The sequence below is a fragment of the Sus scrofa genome, chromosome 7, assembly GCF_000003025.6.
Source record: "Sus scrofa isolate TJ Tabasco breed Duroc chromosome 7, Sscrofa11.1, whole genome shotgun sequence".
Lineage (NCBI taxonomy): Eukaryota > Metazoa > Chordata > Mammalia > Artiodactyla > Suidae > Sus > Sus scrofa.
In genome coordinates this window covers 41,486,734-41,502,445 of record NC_010449.5, presented here as the reverse complement: position 1 = coordinate 41,502,445, position 15,712 = coordinate 41,486,734, and the positions used below count along the sequence as shown (strand labels likewise).

Below are 15,712 nucleotides of genomic sequence, written 5' to 3'. Positions count from 1 at the left end.
CCTACAGCACAGCTCACAGCAACGCCAGATCCTTAACCCACTGAGCAAGGCCAGGGATTGAACCCATGTCCTTATGGATGTTAATCAGGTTCGCCAACCGCTGAGCTATGACTGGAACCCCCAGTGAGTTATTTGATGTCTTTCTTTCTTTCTTTCACGGCCACACGTGAGGCATATTGAAGTTTGGGTTAGGAGTCGAATCAGACCTGCAGCTTCCGGCCTACACCACAGCCACAGCAATGCTGGATCCGAGCCACATCTGCAACTTACTCCACAGCTTGCAGCAATGCAAGATCCTTAATCTACTGAGCAAGGGCATGGATCAAACCCGAATTCTCTCAGACACATAGTGAGTTCTCAACCCGATGAGCCACAAGGGGAACTCTGAGTGATTTGATTTCTACTCACCCTCAGGCCAAACCAAATCCAGTCTGCTGTCTGTTTCTATAAATAAGCTACTGGAACACAGCCATACTCAATGATTTTCCACATGGCCTCTGCTGCTTTTGTGCTCCAACAGCAGAGCTGAGCAGCTATGACAAAGAATATATGGCATACGGAGCTAGAAGCAATTGCTTTCTGGTTTTTGTTTGTTTGTTTGTTTTGTTTTGTTTTTGTCTTTTTGCCTTTTCTTGAGCTGCTCCTGCAGCACATGGAGGTTCCCAGGCTAGGGGTCTAATCGGAGCTGTAGCCACTGGCCTACACCACAGCCACAACAATGCCGAATCCTTAACCCACTGAGCAAGGACAGGGATCGAACCCGCCACCTCATGGTTCCTAGTCAGATTCGTTAACCACTGCGCCATGACGGGAACTCTTCTCTCTGGTCTTTTATAGAAATGGTTTGCTGATCCCTGTAGCAGACAGTTTTCCCTTCTTGAGCAGGTCCTGCATCGTCAAAAGTAGAAGACACGCCCATCTACCTCCTTTTTGTTCCTTCATGGCCATTTCCTATGGAATAAGTTTAGAGGAGAAGGTTGTGCAGAATGAAGATGTGGAAGGGGTTCCAAACGGAGCTGCTGATGAGCTCATGGTTCTTTGACCATCTCACCCTGTCCAGTCAGTTACCTGCCAACTAATGTGTGTTCGGTATTTCCTCTGTTTTAGACATGTGATAGGCACTGAAAATGTGTTAATTTGCTTAATCCTTACAATAATCCCACCAGGTACTATTATAACATAATAGATAAAGAAGATAAAGATAAAGAAGCAAGGTCGAGAAAAGATAAGTGTCTTATCTAAGGTAGACAACTAGTAAACAGGGGAGACAGGGAGTTCCCATTGTGGCTCAGTGGGTTAAGAACCTCACTAGCATCCATGAGGTTCTGGGTTCCATCCCTGGCCTCGCTCAATGGGTTAAGGATCTTGTGTTGCCACAAGGTGGTGTAGGTCGCAGATGTGGCTTGGATCCGGTGTTGCTGTGGCTGTGGTGTAGGCTGGGAGCTCCAGTTCTGATTCGACCCCTAGCCTGGGAGTTTCCATGTGCTGTAGGAATGGCCCTAAAAAAAAAAAAAAGATAACAAACGGGGGAGATAGGATCCAAATACCTGCAGTGGCCAGAGTGCCAGTCCTGTTCTCTTAAGCATCACACTGTACTTCTTTCCTATATTCTGTATTATCTTATCCAAACCTTACCACTCTTCTAAAGCAAAGGCTTTATTATCCCCACTTTACAGGTGAGGACAGATATTAGGTCATGTAATTAGCTAGTCATGTGGCTGGTAAGGGGCAGGGCCAAGACTGACACCCAAAAACCCACAGCCTCAACCGTGGTACCACTGATGCTTGGGACTGGACCATTTCCTGTTGTGGAAGGTGGTCCTGTGCATCATAGGATGTTTAGCAGTATCCCACTACCCCCTCCAGGCCAGAAGCCCCCTCCTCCCACTCGTGATAAGGAACACGAGTCAAATTGAACACTTAGTCAAATAGCCATCGGGGTTAAATCAGCCCCCTTAGAGAACCACTGCTTTTTGCTTTACCCCAGGGCACTACGGCAGGTGTAAGAGCCCCATGTGCCCAGGTTTATTAGTGGACCCCACCTTCTAATCCTAACTGGGAGTTGAATGCTTCCCTCTTTTTGTTTTGAAGGACAATTTATTCTGCGATTGGCACTGACCTGGCATCTTACGGGTTTATAGTTGCTGCTGTAGAACACAGGTATGTCACCTGGTCTGTGGCCAGGCTCTACCTTTCCTAGGTTTAGGAAAAAATGCTGATGGTATCTTGACTATGGGTCTGTGATGAGGGAAAAAGGAGACTGAGTTAGATTTTGAAACAAATAGTATTTTTTTTTTAAAAAAAAGCTAATATTTCTAGAGTGTTTGCGAGTGTCTTGTTCACACACCATCTCATTTAAAATGCATAACAACCCTTTAAGACAGTTGCCATTATCACTGTTTCAGGGAGGCAGAGAATGATGCTGAGGATGGTAGGTAATTGATTGGCAGGAAGCCACACAGCTAGTAAGTGGCCCTGCGGGGATCTGATTCCAGGAGTGAACTTGAAACCCTGGCCTTCCAGAATTGTGCAGAGGGAATGGGTTGTTTACAGGGCACAATGTCTTTTGTTTAGACCTCCCTTGGGGGCCTCTTTGATTTTAAAAAACGTAGAGTGGAAGGAGAAAGGGACGTCAGAAAGGGTCAAGGATAAGGATGAGGAATACACACACAAAAAAACGAGAACGAGCAGCATAAGTGATCGATTCTGTTTGTATCGTAGAGATGGATCTGCATCTGCGACTTACTTTTTCAAGGACCAATCTGCTGCAGAAATAAGGAACAAGACTTGGCTCTATCTGAGAACCCTCGGAAAAGGGGAGGAGGAGTTTCCACTACGCAACGAGCAGGCACGTTGTGGGAAGAAGACAGGTGGCTGATGCCCCCAAAGCACTGGCACGATGATGACACTTGTTAATTGAATTGTACACATGGCAGACCGTGCTCTTAAGTCTCCTCACTTCCCATCCCCAAAGCTCTGTGGGCGGGTTCTCTGAGGAATAACATTGCCTTAATGAAATATCCGGATCACCGTGAAAACAAAGACCAACCTCAAAATCCTGGAGATAACAATGAATATTCAGAATTTTTTTGCATGACAGTTAAAGACTTTTCAGAGAGGTGGTGCAGAATAGTATTTAGTCCTGTCCTTAGGATCCAACTTTCTCTGTTTGAATCCTGGCATCGTCCCTTTGCAGGGAAGGTGATCTTGGACAAGTTATTTATTCTCTGTCTTCTGCTGCTTCCATGTTTTATCTATTATGAAGTAATGAAAAATAAGTGTCTTTCTCACAGGGCTTTGGGGAAGATGAAGTGAAACAACGAACATCGTTTCACACCTCTGTGCCAAACTTGGTAGTGGGTGCTTTTTACATAGGTTATTGCATTTAAACCCACCCAGATTTTACCGAGGTAGGCATTATTATACAATTAAGGGAATCTCAGAGAGGTTTAGTAAATCATCTGAGGTCACACATTGGGACCAGAGCCAGCAAATGGACCAAGCTCTAAGCACCTGCAAAGTGGATGCATGAGTCATTATGCTAGGCTGAGTTCTACTCATTAATTGCAAGGTCATTGCCATTTTATAAACAACCAAACATTTCCCCACAGGCAACCTCTACACAAACTTTATTTATTTTTTTTGTCTTTTTTTTTTTTTGCCATTTCTTGGGCCGCTTCTGCTGCATATGGAGGTTCCCAGGCTAGGGGTCAAATCAGAGCTGTAGCCGCTGGCCTATGCCAGAGCCACAGCAACTCGAGATCGAAGCCTCGTCTGCAACCTACACCACAGGTCATGACAACGCCAGATCATTAACTCACTGAGCAAGGCCAGGGATCGAACCCTCAACCTCATGGTTCTTAGATTCGTTAACCACTGAGCCACCACGGGAACTCCCCTACACAAACTTTAAAGTGACATATATGTATATAATATATACTATATATAATACATACCACATATACTGCATATAATATATAGTATAAGATTTTAAACATTAAATTGCAAATAAAGAAAGGAAAAAGTAAGTGCACAAAACAATATAAAATTGTACTATTCAATTCATGACATTCATGACCTAGAAATATAATATGTATTTGACAACAGCAAGGTCAAGGAAGGATGTGGAATGAAGCCATGCTGGGGACAGGAATTGACACTGGCTGGCACTTTGAAGCCACAGGAAGAAATGAAGAGAACCAAAATGAGAAATCCGACCATTATCAAAATAAACTCTATAAATATTTGAAAAAGGAAGTGTTACCTCGTTTTAAACTGCTCTCTCCTTCCTCTAATCATCACGTTAGGTACGGCAAAGAGCAGAGGAGTGTTCTCAAGCTCTCAGTATGATTCTGGACATGGATCGTGGGAAGTCAGTGAAGAATGTATTAGATCTAGAGTTTGATGTGGAACAGCTGAAGGTGAGCTGAAAAAGCCATTTGCTCCATATTGTTCTGTGGTGTCTGTTTTTTGTTTGTTTTGTTTTGTTTTATCTTTATAGGGCTGCATCCACAGCATATGGAGGTTCCCAGGCTAGGGGTCCAATCAGAGTTGTAGCCACCAGCCTACACCAGCAACTCGGGATCCAAGCTGCATCTGCAACCTACCCCACAGCTCACAGCAACGCTGGATCCTTAACCCACTGAGCAAGGCCAGGGGTTGAACCCACAACTTCATGGTTCCTAGTTGGATTTGTTTCCACTGGGCCATAACAGGAACTCCTGTGGTGTCCGTTTTACTGCTGTAATGCAAGGCACAACATATCAAAGGGCTGCCCCCCGCCAAAAAAAAGGTCAGGAGAAGTATCTCAGAGGTGAGGAGAACATTAGGTTGAATAACATAGGGAAATTGACAATGGCCAGCTTTGTTTTTTTTTTTTTTTTTAATCATGCAGAAATTCTGGGCCAGGGATCGAACCCCCACCACAGCAGTGGCAATGCTGGATCCTTAACTGCTAAGCCACCAGGGAACTCCACCAACACATGGCAATTTCCTATGGTTCAACTTAATACTCCTGGTGGAAATGTAATTTCTTGGGTGGCTCCTACATGTTTTTAAGCTTGATCCAGAAACACTGGCCCAAAGTTTTGGACGAAATTTCGGGACAGGGTGGAAGAATATCAGGACAGACGGCATGAACCAAGACTGAAAAGTGTGTGTGGAGGGTGGAGTACAGGGAAGAGAGCAAACTGGGATGATTCTGTTCTCCAGACACAGTGAAGCCTTCACTTCCCTAACTAGTCACTGTCCTGTCTCCACGCCTTTGTGCATGTCGTCCTCATGCCCCAACACAGTCCTGCTTAATCTTCAACTCAAGTCAGGCATCACCCCATCCAGGAAGCTTTCTGGGACCCACTACCATCCCTGGACCCGGCTAGCTGTCAATCCTACGTGCTCCTTGGCGCCCCCTACCTTCTGTACTCTGTATCTGTAGCTCCTCTCCTAATAGACTGAGCTCAGGGAAAAAAGACCAGGTGCTCAAGAAATATTCAGGAAATGAACACACTGAAAAACAGGGAGTGGGGAAGAGGGAGAGATCGGCAATGACCTGGATGTTTCAAGTGTGGGTGACAAAGAAGACCATGAAGTTCATGTCCGAACTGTTAGGGATCCTCAACATCTATATATGTGTGTATGTTTGTATATTCATATATGCGTATATGTACATATATGTGTGTCAGTTTAAATCACTGTGCTGTACACCTGAAACTAACCCACCATGATCAATCAACTATACTTCCATTTAAAAAAATAAAAACAGGAGTTCCCGTCGTGGCTCAGTGGTTAACGAATCCGCCTAGGAACCCTGAGGTTGCAGGTTCGATCCCTGGCCTTGCTCAGTGGGTTAAGGATGTGACGTTGCCATGAGCTGTGGTGTAGGTCACAGACGCGGCTCGGATCCCGCATTGCTGTGGCTCTGGCGTAGATCAGAGGCTACAGCTCCGATTGGACCCCTAGCCTGGGAACCTCCATGTGCCATGGGTGCAATCCTCCAAAGACAAAAATAAATGAAGAAATAAAAATAAAGAAATACGTGTGTGTGCCGGGGGGGGGTGCCTGTGAGTATGGGTATATGTATGTATTTCTTTTCTATGAAATCAAGGTGCTTAACCATGCCTATGAAATAATGATAGAACTTCTGATTCACAAAATCCTTGCCTATTCTCTAAACAACGTGTGAGATACTTATGAAATGATGCTTCTTCAATAGGACTCTATCGATAGGGATAAAATAGCAGTGATGGGACATTCTTTTGGTGGAGCCACAGTTCTTCAGACCCTGAGTGAAGACCAGAGATTCAGGTAAGACGATGAGACTGAGAGACCGAACACCCTGTTATGGGCAGAAAGGGGAGTGATCATAAATGTGAGACAGGAGTTATCACATTCTTAGGGCTGATGAGATCCTTGAGTGTTCACAAGTCTTTTGCCTCCATAAAGTCCTCTACATGAATTTTCCTAAACAGAAACCCCACTACTTCTCTTGCTGTTAAAAACTCCTCCCATCCATGGAGTTCCCGTCGTGGCGCAGTGGTTAACGAATCTGACTAGGAACCATGAGGTTGCAGGTTCGATCCCTGCCCTTGCTCAGTGGGTTAACGATCTGGCGTTGCCATGAGCTGTGGTATAGGTTGCAGACGCAGCTGGGATCCTGCGTTGCTGTGGCTCTGGCGTAGGCTGGCAGCTACACCTCCGATTGGACCCCTAGCCTGGGAACCTCCATATGCTGCAGGAGCGGCCCAAGAAATGGCAAAAAGACAAAAAAAAAAAAAACTCCTCCCATTCCTGTATCTTGAACTCATTATTATGTATCTGCTCAAGGGCTTAACATATTCATTTGGAGATTTATCTTGATATATACACTTTATCTGTGACATGACATCTTATTTTTAAAAAGGAAGTTAGTTACATTTTCAAGTAGAAATAATAATACCGGGAGTTCCCGTCGTGGCGCAGTGGTTAACGAATCCGACTAGGAACCATGAGGTTGCGGGTTCAGTCCCTGCCCTTGCTCAGTGGGTTAAGGATCTGGCGTTGCCATGAGCTGTGGTGTAGGTTGCAGACGCGGCTCGGATCCTGCGTTGCTGTGGCTCTGGTGTGGGCCGGTGGCTACAGCTCCGATTCGACCCCTAGCCTGGGAACCTCCATATGCCACGGGAGCGGCCCAAGAAATAGCAAAACGCAAAAAAAAAAAAAGAAAGAAATAATAATACCGTCATACAACTTCAGAACTTCCTTGTTAGGGAATTTTTTAATTAATTTTTATCATCTTTAAGATGGAATGTGGGGCGTTCTGGTCCTGGCTCAGCAGAAATGAATCTGACTAGTATCCCTGAGGATGGAGGTTCGATCCCTGGCCTCACTCAGTGGGTTAAGGATCCATCATTGCCATGAGCTGTGGTGTAGGTCACAGACACAGCTCAGATCTGGTGTTGCTGTGGCTGTGGTGTAGGCCGGCAGCTACAGCTCTGATGCAACCCCTGGCCTGGGAACCTCCATATGCCGTGGGTATGGCCCTAAAGAGACAAAAAAAATAAATAAATAAAAGAGGAAATGTAGCAAAGTTATGACAAAGTTATTTGGGTGGAAGTCGGGATCCCAGTCTTCTAACTTGAAGAAGTATGTTCTTTTTTGAACCAGTTCATTTCAGACATGTAGCCAACCATGTAGAAAGCAAGTAGGATCCTTGGTGAAACATCATCTCACATTTTAAAAAGTCTGTTTCAACATAAGCGGATGCTCTTCTTTCATCCATTGAGCACATAAAATGGAGTGTCCAAAAAGCCAAGAAACATAGGATAAACTTACTTTTTGGACAATTTTTTTTTTATTACGGTATAGTTAATTTACAGTGTTGTGTCAATTTCTGCTAAAAAGTGACCCAGTCATACATAGACATATGCATTCTTTTTTAGATACTACCTTCTATCATGTTCTATCACAGGTGATTGGATGTAATTCCTTGTTCTATGCAGCAGGACCTCATTGTTTAGGATAAACTTATTTTTAAAAAAGAAGTTAGTTACATTTTCAAATAGTCAATATGTTTTTCTTCAACCCCCAAGACGCTCTTCCTGGTGAAGCATCCCTAAATATTAAAAAAAAAAAAAAATGAATCCAGGCAGTTCCCTTGGGGCACAACAGGTTAAGAATTTGGCATGGCAGCTGTGGCACATGCCACAATTGCAGCACGGGTTTGATCTCTGGCTTGGAAACTTCCTCATGCTGTGGTGTGGCCAGAAAAAACATGAGTCCAATTGTCACTCTGAAAGAGGTGTAATGAGTACAGATAGTGTCCAGAAGAGCTAGAAACACAGGGGCAATAGTGCATGTACTGTATTTTTTAGCCTCCTCTTGAGTTTGAAGAATCACTTACTTTAAAATTTATCTTGAAAGAACAAAAAAATGCATGATAAGCAATCTTGAAACATTGTCTTTCTAAAAGCTGCAATCCAGAGTTCCCACTGTGGCGCAGCAGAAACAAATCCAACTGGTATCCATGAGGATGCAGGTTTGATCCCTGGCCTCACTCAATGGATTGGGGATCTGGCATTGCCATGAGCTGTGGTGTAGGTTGCAGAGACAATTCCGATCCCTATGCTGTGGCATAGTCCAACAACTGTAGGTCCAATTTGACCCCTAGTCTGGAAACTTCCATATGCCACAGGTACAGCTCAAAAAAGCAAAAAAAATTTAAAAATTTAAAAAAAAATCTTGAATTCTTTTTTTTTTTTTTGTCTTTTTGCCATTTCTTGAGCTGCTCCCACGGCATATGGAGGTTCCCAGGCTAGGGGTCTAATCGGAGCTGTAGCTGCCAGCCTACTCCAGAGCCACAGCAACACGAGATCCAAGCCGCATCTGCAACCTACACCACAGCTCACAGCAATGCCAGATCATTAACCCACTGAGCAAGGGCAGGGATCGAACCCGCAACCTCATGGTTCCTAGTCGGATTCGTTAACCACTGCGCCACGACAGGAACTCCATGAATTCTTAAATGCCTCATAAAGAAAATGATTATAGCAGTGAAGCCCTACTGTAGAGCACAGGGAACTCTATCCAGTCTCTTGGGATAGACCATGATGGAAGATGACATAAGAAGCGGAATGTATATATATACACATACATATATAAATGTGTGTGTGTGTGTGTGTATGGCTGGGTCATATAGTCGTGTATATATATATATATATATATATATATATATATATATAGAGAGAGAGAGAGAGAGAGAGAGAGAGAGAGAGAGCAGAAATTGACACAACATTGTAAATGAACTCTACTTTAATAAAAAATAAAAAAATTAAAAAGTGGAAGTTCCTGTCATGGCACAGCAGAAACAAATCGGACTAGTAACCTTGAAGATGCGGGTTCAATCCCTGGCCATGCTCAGTGCATCAGCGATCTGGTGTGGCTGTGGCTGTGGCGTGGGCTGGCACCTGTAGCTCCAATTCGATTCCTCGCCTGGGAACTTCCATGTGCTGCGGGTCCAGTCCTAAAAAAAAAAAAAAAGCAAAAAAAAAAAAAAAAAGTGGTTACATCATTCAAATTTGCCACCTCATAGAGCATGCCCTTGGCACCCTGAAGTACACTACCTCTTGAGCCCAGGGAGATACCCCATGAGGCACTGGGGCGGTGCGTGTCTCTGAATGCCAGCACTATCAGACATCCCCGTATGCAGGCCAGCGTGTAACAACTTCTTCTTGTAACAATCCGTGCAGGTGCGGTATTGCCCTGGATGCATGGATGTTTCCAGTAGGCGATGAGGTCTATTCCCGAATTCCTCAGCCCCTCTTTTTTATCAACTCGGAACATTTCCAATATCCTTCTAACATCCTCAGAATGAAAAAATGCTACTCACCGGGGAGAGAAAGAAAAATGATTACAATCAGGTGAGTATTAGTTAAGGGACTTATTAAGTCATCTGAAACAGAAACTTGAGACTTGGATAAACGGTCCATGAAAATTATTTGGTAGCTATTCTATTTTTTTTTTTTAAATCTTTTAGGGCTGCACCTGTGGCATATGCAGGTTCCCAGGCTAGGGGTCAAATCAGAGCTATAAGCCACTGGCCTATGCCACAGCCACAGCCATGCGGGTTCCAAGCCGTGTCTGCGACCCACACCGCAGCTCATGGCAATGCCAGATCCTTAACCCACTGAGCAAGGCCAGGGATCGAACCTGCGTCCTCATGGTTGGATTCATTTCCACTGAGCCATGATGGGAATTCCATTTGGTAGCTATTCTAGAATTGCTCAATTTGTTGTTCAGATTTGGAATAAGGGAGGACATTAGATCCCCTTAGTGTCTGCGTGCATTCAGGACTCTTTTTAAAATGCAAATTTTTGGAATAGTGTTAATATATATAGTCATACCCTGATAATTAAAAATTGCCTCAGGGTACATTCTACTTTTAGCTAACTATTAAAGTGGGCCTACACATTTTTAGGGAGGGGGTGGGGGAAGTAGTCCATCATCAGGCTAGACTAAGAACTCTTTAGACAAAAAGGTAAGATCATCTGTTGAGACCTGCAGTGCGTTCACCTGTTGGGTGAGCATTTGAATTGATAAATTCCCCAAAGCTATAAGGGCAATATGTTTATATCATGGATGTGAAAAAGAACTCCCTATAGAGTTTTGAACTCACAATGGGATGTTACAAAGCAAAGACCAAGCTCCTTCCTCTCCTATCTAAAACCTGATTTCTTTAGAAGGACAAAGAAGACAGGCAGGAAGAAACACACATGGTAAAGGCATTAAACACGCTGGGGCTCAGAGAGTGGAGGCCCCTTTACCAACTCTCAGAAAAGGCTGCTTGGAAGAGCTGGGGTTAGAATTAGGTCTTGAGGAGTTCCCGTCGTGGTGCAGCGGAAACAAATCTGACTAGGAACCGTGAGGTTGCCAGGTCTGATCCCTGGCATCGCTCAGTGGGTTAAGGATCCGGCATTGCTGTGAGCTGTGGTGTAGATTGCAGACAAGGCTCGGATCTGGACTTGCTGTGGCTGTGGTGTAGGCTGGTGGCTACAGCCCCAATTAGACCCCTAGCCTGGGAACCTCCATATGACGCAGGTGCAGCCCATTAAAAAAAAAAAAAGAAGAAAAGAAAAAGAATTGGGTCTTGAAGAATCAAGAGACTAACTAGACAGTGAGGAAGGACCTGGATGGTTAAAGTAAAGCCTTCAACTTAGCTTGTGTGTATGTGCAAGTCTATTTAATTCTAACACAGAAACAGTATGGAACACCCAATCTTTCTTTACTGGGCTGTGACTATTTCTTCCCTTCTCTGCTAGAAAGAAGAGCTTATATTTCATGTCTGATATCTTTACTTCGATAGACTCTGATCCCAACAACAACCCAAGCTGTCGCAGTCAAATTCTCAACCCATTGCATCAGGGAACTCCCATCTTTATACTTTTGGCTCTCAAGTTTGGATTGGAATGTGGGGCAGAATGAGCTGGAGTCTGGAGGTTCCGTTTCCCAAGTAGAGATAACTGAAGAATGGTGGTTTTTTGTTCTTGTTTTTTAATAGCAACAGCAAAATGCAGAGGAAGAATAGCACCACGCAGGGCTGGAAAAGTGTATTTTGACCTTGGGTAGAGATGTTTGGTCACAAATCGGAAAAGTATAGAATTTGTTTATTGTCTTGATGAACCTTTTGGAGGACATGGGACTGCACAGTGAGAAAAGAATTGGTCTGAGAATAGAATCTTGAAGATGAACGTGAAGAACCAGCAAGGAACAGAGTAGCTGGAGAAAGGAGGGAAGGTGTGATGTCCGGGAAACAAAGACAGAAAAGATGCAAGAAAATCAAGTGTTAGATGTCCCAGGGGCAGCTGAAAATGAGCCATCGTGGCTCAGCAGTTAACAAACCCGACTAGTGTCCAAGAGGTTCAGAGTTCAATCCCTGGCCTCGCTCAGTGGGTTAGGGATCCGGCATTGCCATGAGCTGTGGTGTAGGTCATAGACGCAGCTCGGATCCCGCTGGCTGTGGCTCTGGCGTAGGCTGGTGGCTACAGCTCCGATTCAACACCTAGCCTGGGAACCTCCATATGCCGCGGAAGAGGCTCAAGAAAAGGCAAAAAAAAAAAAAAAAAAAAAAAAAAAAAAAAGTAATTAAAAATTAAAAAAAAATAAAACTAAGATGCCAAACAAGACCAGAATCATTGAATGATTTATCTAGAGGGGAAAAGGAATATATACCCTAGAACTCATAAATAAACAGTCTGCGACCCTCCAGTACATCAAAGGAAATCAAATTGATAAATTTTGTTTCCTTAGTCAACAGGCCAACCAGGCCAGTATCTTTCTTGCACCTTAACTACGAAAATTATTTTGTCCAACAAAGTGATGGGCAAACGCCTCCTTTCTCTTTCAGGGGTTCAGTTCATCAGAATTTTGTTGACTTCACTTTTGCAACCGGCAAAATAATGGGCTGCCTATTCACACTGAAAGGAGAAATAGATTCAAATGTAGCCCTTGGCCTTAGCAACAGAGCTTCCTTAGCATTCTTACAAAAGTATTTAGGTAAGAAACTGATCTTTTTTTTTTTTCCAAAAGAAACAGCTCTTAATTGAACTATCTTTGATTTACAATGTTGTGTTAGTTTCAGGTGTATAGCAAAGTGATTCAGTTATATATATATGTCTGTGTATATATAAATATTCTTTTTCAGATTCTTTTCCATTATAGGTTATTACAAGATATTGAATATAGTAGGTCCTTATTGTTTATCTATTTTATATACCATAGTGTGTATCTGTTAATCCCAAATTCCTAATTTACCCTTTTGTTATCCCACCTTTGGTAACTAAGTTGTTTTCTATGTCTGTGAGTCTATTTCTGTTTTGTAGATAAGTTCATTTGCATCATTTTTTTAGATTCCACATATAAGTGACTCATGTATTCATCTTGGTCTGACTTAACTTCACTTGGTATGATGATCTCCAGATCTGTCTACATTGCTGCAAATGGCATTATTTCATTCTTTTCATGGCTGAGTAATATTCCATTGTACATATGTATCACATCTTCATCCATTCATCTGCTCATAGAAACTGAAACTGATCTTTTCTGACATTAACCAGATGAGCCTCAGGACAAGACTATCTTAATGGAGCAATCATCCCATTTTATTTTTTCATATTTTTAAAATTTAATTTTTATTAAAGTATAGTTGATTTGCCATGTTGTGCTAATTTCTGCTGTACAGTATAGTGACTCAGTCATATATGTATATACATTTGTTTTTAAACTTTTTTTTTTTTTTAATGGCTGCACCCGAGGCATCTGGAAGTTCCCAGGCCAGGGACAGAATCCAAACTAGCAGCTATGATCGTGTTACACCACTGCTGTGGCAACGCTGGATCCTTTAACCCACGGTGCTGGGCCAGGGATCGAACCGGAGGCTCTGCAGTGACCCACGCTGCTGCAGTCAGATTTTTAATCCACTGTGTCACAAGAACTAGCAGTTAACTGTTCCCAGTTGGTTTACAATGGAACACAGCAATCAGTTTGAAAACTAACACTTGAGAAATTTAATCTTGCAGACTTGCATACTATGTATCAGGCAGCAAGACTTAACGACGTGTTAAGTCTTTCTGTGACGCCTGGGGGGGACGTCCATGCTGGGGATTCGGACCCAAGGGGGCCTCGATCCTATCTCATCCAGACGTAGCCACCATGTGGCCGCTCGCAGCACCTTGCCTCCTTAAGCGTGATACAGTCCAGGCAGTTTGTGAGGCTAGGCTGCCACCTAGCGGCCATGAACTGTTTACTGCTCTTGAAAGCTTCCCGTGTTTATTGACCTTTCTATGTTACAGGACTTCAGAAAGATTTCAATCAATGGGATGCTTTAATCGAAGGGAAAGATGACAGTCTTATTCCAGGGACCAACATTAACACCACCGACCACCATGCCACCTTGCAGAACTCTACATGAAGAGAGAAACAGAATTTAAAGAGCTTTTTAAAAATCTTGTTGAAAAACTGTCTAAAAGTGTGTGTGTGTGATTTTAATGCATTGTCTCAAATAACTCATATTAAAAAATGTAGGCTATGCCACAGTAGTGATTGAAGCTTGGATTATAATTTTTTCCTTTAAATGTAAAGACTGCTACATATAAAATTTATACCAGCCCCGATTTCAATTTAATTTTACTAAAATGATCCTCTTTTTCCAGTGTCAAAATCAACTGATTTTACCTGACTTTGATGGACTGGTATATTAAAATACAGGCACAATGCCACTGAAAATCTGTTAACAATGACTCCCGAAAAATAGAATTAAAAACAGATTTTCTTATCTCCTTTTTCTATTACAAGAAGTAGATGGGTTTAGTACCATGATCTTCTAGATAGGATTTAGCAGCAATTCCCTTTGACCTTTATCATGGCCAGAAAAATCAGATGAAGAGGAAAATAAAGGCATTGCTTTACTGTGGGATTAATGCTACCGCACAGTTTCAGTATGATGAATAAATGGGGAGTGGACGGAAGTGAGAATATTGGTGACAAGGCAAAGGCAGCAGATTAAAGCAAGTTGGATTAAAACAAGTTGGAGAGTTCCCATTGTGGCGCAGTGGTTAACGAATACCACTAGGAACCATAAGGTTGCGGGTTTGATCCCTGGCCTCGCTCAGTGGGTTAAGGATCTGGCGTTGCCATGAGCTGTGGTGTAGGTTGCAGACGCGGCTCGGATCCTGGTGTAGGCTGGATATAGAGGTCTCTGATTCGACCCCTAGCCTGGGAACCTCCATATGCCACAGGATCAGCCCTAGAAAAGGCAAAAAAAAAAAAAAAAAGGCAAGTTGGTCATTTGCATTTACCTTAATGGCTTATCTTTTTTTTTTTCTTTTTATGGCTGCACCTGCAGCATATGTTAAGTTCCTGGGCTAGGGGTCTAATCAGAGCTACAGCTGCCGGCCAAGGCCACAGCCGGAGCCACAGCCACACCAGACTGAAGCCACATCTGTGACCTATGCCAAAGCTTGTGGCAACGCTGGATCCTTAACCTACTGAGGCCAGGGATCAAACCCGTATCCCCACGGACGCTAAGTCGGGTTCTTAACTTGTTGAGCCACAATGAGAACTCTGTCATGGTTTATTTTTGATGCACTCTATTTATTAAAGAAAGGTGCACAAGGAGTGCCCGTCATGGTTGAGCGGTTGACAAACCTGACTGGCATGCACCAGGACGAGGGTTCGATCCCTGGCCTCGCTCAGTGGGTTACGGATCCAGCATTGTAATGAACTGGGGTGTAGGTCTCAGACACGGCTCAGATCCTGTGTTGCTGTGGCTCTGGTGGAGGCCAGTGGCTACAGCTCCGATTAGACCCCTTGCCTGGAAACCTCCATAGGCCGCAAATGCAGCCTTAGAAAGACAAAAAGACCAAAAAAAAAAAAAAAAAAAAAAAAAGGGTGCATAAGACAGGCCCGTGACTTTAGCTGTCACATTAAATTATTCACCCAAAAGCTGCTGAGGATAAGAAAGGAAACATTTAGACATTATTTTGACTGCTTCAATTTCCATTAGTTTTATTTAATGAATGTTTTCAATTTTGTATATAATGGAAGTGGAAGAGCACAATAAATGGAAGTAAAAAATTGGCTTAAAAATTTGTGCACTAGATATTATCACAAAGTTGTAAATCAACTACAATAAAACTTAAAAATTTTTTTTAAAGTTCTGTGAACTTAACATCATCTGGGAGTC

General features: G+C 43.2%; 1 protein-coding gene across 9 annotated transcripts in view; it reads left to right on the top strand.

Annotated features, from left to right (window-relative positions):
• Nucleotides 1-14,294, top strand: part of PLA2G7 (phospholipase A2 group VII) — a 43,232-nt gene extending 28,938 nt beyond the window's left edge. For 6 of the 9 annotated variants that reach the window (XM_021098278.1, XM_021098280.1, XM_013977998.2 and 3 more), the window contains 7 exons: nt 2,092-2,160; nt 2,722-2,848; nt 4,308-4,421; nt 6,212-6,303; nt 9,723-9,893; nt 12,377-12,525; nt 13,821-14,261. In XM_021098278.1, the coding sequence (XP_020953937.1) occupies nt 2,092-2,160; nt 2,722-2,848; nt 4,308-4,421; nt 6,212-6,303; nt 9,723-9,893; nt 12,377-12,525; nt 13,821-13,939 (841 nt within the window). In that variant the 3' untranslated portion in view covers nt 13,940-14,261. 9 annotated transcript variants of the gene reach the window in all.